At 48.2% G+C, this 6,543-nt stretch overlaps 1 protein-coding gene across 1 annotated transcript in view; it reads left to right on the plus strand.

Moving 5' to 3' along the window:
- The window catches only part of LOC126413277 (putative uncharacterized protein ENSP00000383309), a 28,094-nt gene extending 22,486 nt beyond the window's left edge, over positions 1 to 5,608 (plus strand). The window contains exons 4-5 of the mRNA XM_050083178.1: positions 4,874 to 5,061; positions 5,159 to 5,608. Coding sequence (XP_049939135.1) covers positions 4,874 to 5,061; positions 5,159 to 5,608 — 638 coding nt within the window. The remainder of the gene's footprint in view (positions 1 to 4,873; positions 5,062 to 5,158) is intronic.
- Positions 5,609 to 6,543: the final 935 nt, after the last annotated feature.

A 6,543-nucleotide genomic window follows, 5' to 3' on the forward strand; every position in this document is an offset into this window, starting at 1 on the left:
GTAAAAAGCTCGAACGTCGACTTATCGAGGCAGGCATTTGTGTTACTAAGCCAGATTAATGAACAATAAGTAAATTTTATCCGTTGTGGATGCTGTTCCTTTATAGGATGTAGAAAATTTCCGCTACCAGTCACAATAAAAGATTATTTATTCATCACACGACCAGTTTTGGGCTTTTGTCCATCCTCAGGTGTACATTGATGTACGTGCTTATATTGTTGGAGATCACTGTATAAATACAAAGAAATATGCGGACGAATATTAGGCAGCACATCACAGAACTGTAACGACGCTGATCCGTCGTAACTTGCAAGACCATCACACTGACGGACTACCGACTATTGGGAAAGGATTAGAATAGAACGTGTGCTTCAGAAGTCGTCGTATTTATGCTGGTTAGCTCGTTCCAATGACGTTCTCGAGATGTGGGGATGAGCGAATTTGGCCCCGTTTTCTAAGCCTATCGGCGCCTTACACCGTACTGTGGTGTCATAGCTGTGACTTTCCAGTTCTTCGGCTTGACCTTCTTCAGAAATTTTACGTTCAATCAGAATTATTTTCTGCAGATCACCAACGGGAATGTGCGCAGGAAACTCGTCACGGAGGTGTAAAAAAAAGGGCGACGCATTATTTCTGAGAACGTTAAAATAAACATCCTCATTGATGTGCACAGCAATCTGAATTGTACGAAAAATGCCACAGAACCACCTCCGTTCTGAACCCCACCCTCCACACACACACACACACACACACACACACACACACACACACACACACTGTGTTAAGCCCGTCACTGGTCCGCCGGCGCACTCGCTGCTGCCCGTAATTTCAAAAGGGCGACTCGCCGCCCTTCACTACAGGCCTCCAGCCAGCGAATGGCCAGCTTACGTGTTATTTAGCCCACTGAAGACGAAAGGCAGAGTTATGTGCTGCTGTGACCAGTGGCCGTTTTCGAGGTACACGACTCATAACGTCCTATGCACACAGTTCCCTAAGGGTAAACTGGATGAGATGGCAGCAGCATTTTGTGTGACGTTTCAAAACGATTATCATTGACAGTGGTGGCGCCCCGTCTGCGGCCCTTGTCGGTATGAGTCCTTATATGATCACTGCTCTTAGGCCGTGTTACGTTGCTGCAAACAGCGAGGCACTGCCTGCAGCTGCACTGAACAGTCCACGCATATACACCAACAAGTGGGCTACTCCACTCACACTAATCTATGCCTTTATATCATGTCTCCACCTGGATCAACCTTACTTCGGTGATTTCAGACAATCATTTCTTTGGCATGACATACGTCAGCAGTGCAGGAGCACAGGACTGCCTGGTACAACTTCTAAAACATCTACATTTTTCCAGACCACTTAATTTAAGACTCATTACAAATTTTTTGGTGTAAAGGACAGTAATGTATCGTTATTTTAATTATATGGTTAGTAGAAGTAACAACATGAAAAAATATTCGCCACCATTTCGTTTTCCAATGGAGGAAGTGGTGGGGACCCAAGTATCCCAATGATATTTTGACGTGGAACCTGTATGTCCGAAAAAAATGGTTGAAATGGCTCTGAGCACTATGGGACTTAACATCTGAGAATCGCTCGGCCACTCCGGCCGGCTGTGCGCCCCAGTATTAACTAATCCTTTCAGACCTGAATTTTTTCTGGAGGAAGAAAATTTTTTCTTTACGCTTTAATACTCTTAAGTAACTTTTTACTTATTTTAAATGCGTAATTTATACAAACAGATGTACCCGTTTTCAGTACGTACTTTGAACATTTGATTTCTCTTTATACACTAAAAGGCCGGCCGGCGTGACCGAGCGGTTCTAGGCGCTTCAGTTTGGAACCGAGTGACCGCAACGGTCGCAGGTTCGAATCCTGCCTCGGGCATGGATGTGTGTGATGTCCTTAGGTTAGTTAGGTTTAAGTAGTTCTAAGATCTAGGGGACTGATGACCTCAGAAGTTAAGCCCCATAGTGCTCAGAGCCATTTGAACCATATACAGTAAAATAAATAATTCACTGTTGTAATAAGTAAACTGATGATTCAATAGTTACCATGCAAAATAACAATAATAATATTCAGTTATACAATGGAGTACACCTAATCAACAACTTCGATAAATTCTGGCGGTCACAGGCTGCTGCGCTCTGCTACATTCACTTTCTGCTACTTTTACCGCGATGCCCAACAGGAGAGAGTACTTGAGCTTGTTAAACAGACTGAACATTCACAGATATGTACATGAGGTTTCCTTTCAGGAAAAATATAGCCACCAAATATTAATGTACGCATTTGTAGGCAGTGGGTCTGAAACGGATAAATGAATGATCATACTTTATTTATGATACATATTTTCAGAAAAGCACTTGTTTTTGATGAAAAATATTTGACATTTTGGCAGATTATTCCAATTGAAGCATTTCGTCTCATTTGACAGTCACAGCGATCCTCCTTCACGCGATATAGTGTGAAACACTTTTTGCACAAAACAGTTTAAAACGTGTTTCATGGTAAGCTGCAGCAAATTCTTACACATACGTGCCCCAATCGTAGTGTTATGTGTCAGTTTAAGCTCAAATTATCACGCAATCTGTTTGATAATCTAATATGTGCATCCCAATAATCAGTCAGTCGATTCTTTAACGCTGCATGAAAACTGCTGACAGTATTTACTACTGCCAATAATTGTGCCGCCTGTTTCTCCTTCTCATTGTCTTCCATTACGGCGAAAGTGACCTGTTATTTTCTGCAGCCTTAGGAGATTTCTTTAGCAGGCTCATGACAGGGAAGTTAACTTACCAGGACCAGAACATCGCAGACTTGTTTGGCACTGAAGGCTGCACCCAAGCTGGTGTAGGAAAGGAAAGTCATCACACAGCGGATACATAGAAGGAGGGCGTGCGTCCATAAAACTTGTGGGAGATGCTATAAGGAATCCTTTATGGTGAGACAAACATCTGGAAGCGAGGTGTAGTACTCAGAACTTGAAACCGGGGGATCAGCCAACGTTCGTAGCCACACCACAGTGGAAGGTTCACTTAAATGCATCAGGAACTGTAATTGGTTCACAATAATTACTTTGAAAAAAGGTGTGTTTTTCTATACGTGTCTACATGCAAGCCTTTTGTTTGGCTGGAGTTAGAAACCTGTCATGTAGCAAAAGACATCGTCTACCTTCCTCCACATGCCACTCCATTGTTGGTTAACCGTGATAAAATCTGTTAGAGTAGAAATTTGTTGGACTTGTTTATAAAAGTATTGTTGGTTAGAGCTCACAGGGTCTGCTGCAGTTGGTCAGCAAGACTGCTACGGTGGCAGAACTATCCATGTTTAGTAAAGTCAGAAAGCACTTTGTTCACAGAGAATGGACAAGGGAATGCAATAGAGAGGCTGAAGAGAACACTTGCAGACAGGGGTGTATCCTACATAAAGCAGAGTACGGAGGTCGAGTTGGACCCAGAATTTCCAGAAACTGGTGCCGCCGTCTTTCACACTCTCACCATGCAGTGGCAAGCATGAGACAGCAGTGCAATCACCGAGTCGAAGGTGACGTGACGGTAGTTAATTTACAGCGAGGTTTAAATGTGCAGTTTTAACGTTTGCATGCAGCTAGTTGTACGGTCATGCACTTGAGCGAATCTGTTGGTGTTTGTACTTGATCTTCCAGATTCCATTCTTTAAATGACTAACCATGTTTGCAGTCATTGGCCATACCCGTGATACAGCTTTTGTGTGTCCACCCACCATTGGTAAGGCTATGGTTCATAATTACAACCCTTTGTCCACAAGTTAAATATTGATATGTTTGATCTAGTGGGTAAATCATTGTTTGATGTGATGGTAATAAAACCAAATTGTTACAGTGATCCTTTATTTCCTTTTATAGTTAGATGAGCCCATCCATTAATATTTCCGTGTGGAGTGTGGTACCCATACATTCACACTTAACTGGACCACACCTAGTAGCTTTCACTCAAAAGGACGTTATCCGTTGTGCAACGTTGTTACTCCTAAATTTGCGTAATCTTACGAGGATCTTCCCCTGTCTGTAGCCGGCCGCTGTGGCCGAGCGGTTCTAGGTGCTTCAGCCCGGAACTGCGCTGCTGCTGTGGTCGCAGGTTCGAATCCTGCCTCGGGCATGGATGTGTGTGATGACCTTAGGTTAGTTAGGTTTAAGTAGTTCTAAGTCTAGGGGACTGGAGACCACAGCAGTTAAGTCCCATAGTGCTTAGAGCCATTTGAACCTTGTCTGTAGGTCACCGGGGATCGGACATGTACCAGCTTCAGAGTACTCTAAACAGTTCAACCCGCAACTCACTGTAGTGAAAGAGTTAAGGAAGTGATTAACATTTCTTCCACTGAGATTACTTGCGGATAAGGAGCCTGATGTCACAAGGTGACTACTAGGAACGGTCTGTGGTAACTTTGGTCCCTACAGTATATTTTAAATGGCTCCAGTTCAAGGGTTGAAAAGATTTCAATCAGGACAGGGAGAGGAGTGAGTGGTGATGAGGGTGTAGGGCGAGTCGGTCCTTCCACCTGTTACAAAGCCGCCTCCTCTCGGATACGAAAACGTTCCCTGCGCTCGGTTTGAGGATCGAGCCGCGCGGGGAACTGCTTCCTGGCGACGCCCCGAACCTCTCGCACGTAGCGCAGGAGTAGCTGGAGATTTAAGGCGCAGGCGGAGGCGGCGATAATCCCGATCGCCGGGCGTCCCATTTCGGAAAATTGCTTATAAAAAGTAATACGGCGCTTAATGCCGATAGATATTGGCGCGCGCCGCGCTGCGCCGCCCCTGAGAGGCAGGCGGCGGTAAGCAAATCAACAAATGCGCCGCCGCTCGGGACAGATTAAAGATTTCCATTAGGGATAAGCGCGGCGGCCGCCGCTTCCGGGGCTCGAAGCGAAGGAAAGGAAAGGAAAGGAAAGGAGGCGAGGTGCGGGGGGCGCCGGGGGCGCCAGACGGAGGCGGCGGCACCGCCCCGCATTAATAAGGAAGCCGCCCTAATTGCGACAGCGGGGGCGGCGGCGGCGGCGGCGGCGGCGGCGGCGGCGGTAGGGGGCGTGGCGGCTCGCCGCGCGATTGGTGGGGCCGCCTCTCGGGAAGAATAATTAGGGCCGCGGCGGGACGCACGCGCGCTCTCACGGGCAGGAAATTAAGAAACAGATTTTCCAGATTGCCACCGGGACACGAGCAGCCGTGGCGCGCCCTCCCCCTGCTTCCCGTTTCTTCCGCCAGCCACCCCCTACGTCCCTTTTATTTTCTTCGCCCGCCCTTCTGCGTCTTCCTCCGTTCTTTCCGCGGGCAGAAATCCTGGCGCCTCGGCTCGGCCGCTACACGCGAACTCGCCCCGGCCCGGTCGGGACGAAACAATTTAAAGTTTGGTTCGCGCTGCGCCGCGGAGATGCACCGCCCGATTCGGCCGCCGCGCGAAATGTAATTCAGGCGCCGGCGGGCGGCGCCGCAGAGTTCGCGGACCGCCTCTGCTGCTCGCCCGGCCTGGTCCCGCCTTCGAATCTCCGTAAAGTCCCCGTCACTAGCTTCCGAGATCGTAATAACGAGGGATGCAATCCACAAAGAGTCGGTCCTTATCTGTCATAGCAGCTTATTTACGCACGATGAGGCAGAACAGTACACGAGACAATCTCGCCTGGCGGAGTGGCAGGCAAGTGACGTGGTAAAGCAAGTATACAAGAGCAGCAGAGATGAACGGGAATTATTCTATCGACGATCCTGGCCGCAAATGGGGAAATCACTGATAGGAGGACTTCAAAAAGTACAAATTTTTAAGGCCCGGCGTCTTGGAAGCAGCGAAGCTCGTCTGCTGTTTGCGTACTGCTGTCGCTAATAACTATGCAAAGTGGCTGAAGAACGATGAGACCACGAAAAGGGGATAAGGTGCTGGACGCGCAGCCCCTATCGCAGCTCGAGTAAGAAGACAGACAGTAGTCTGTGGCAGATGTGATAGAGAGCAGTTTCGGTGCAGACGAATGGTTCGGAGAACACGCTTCAGCCCACATCGGTGAACGTGGCGCTCCTCAGGAAACGACCGCTGTGTGTTCCTGAAGGTTATCCAGCGACGTCATCGTACAATTGCAGTCGGCACGGTATCACAAAGACTGGGCTCTGGGTCAGTGCAGCAGCGTCACCTGCTGGGCTGAATCCCGTTTCTTCTTACAACAATCTGGCGGTTGGGTACGGGTACGCTGTCATCGAGACGAACAGCTGCTCGAAGTACGCACTGCGCGAAGGACGCGGGCCGAGGACATTGCCATCCTGCGAGGGCCATTCGCCAGGCCTTCCGCGAGATCTGTGTAGGTGATCGAAGCCGCATTACAGCTGTGCGCTACGTGAACATTATTGCGGACCAGTGGACTCCTTCATCCCTGTCGTCTCCCCGACGGCGATTCCATCTTAAACGATGATAACTGTCCGTGTCACAAGACTGGAGTCATACTACAGTGGTTTGGTGAACGTAAAAGTGGGATCACGTCGATATCTTGCCACCAAACTGGCCTAATGACTAACCAATGGAA

Source organism: Schistocerca serialis, chromosome 7, assembly GCF_023864345.2.
Source record: "Schistocerca serialis cubense isolate TAMUIC-IGC-003099 chromosome 7, iqSchSeri2.2, whole genome shotgun sequence".
Taxonomy (NCBI): Eukaryota; Metazoa; Arthropoda; class Insecta; order Orthoptera; family Acrididae; genus Schistocerca; species Schistocerca serialis.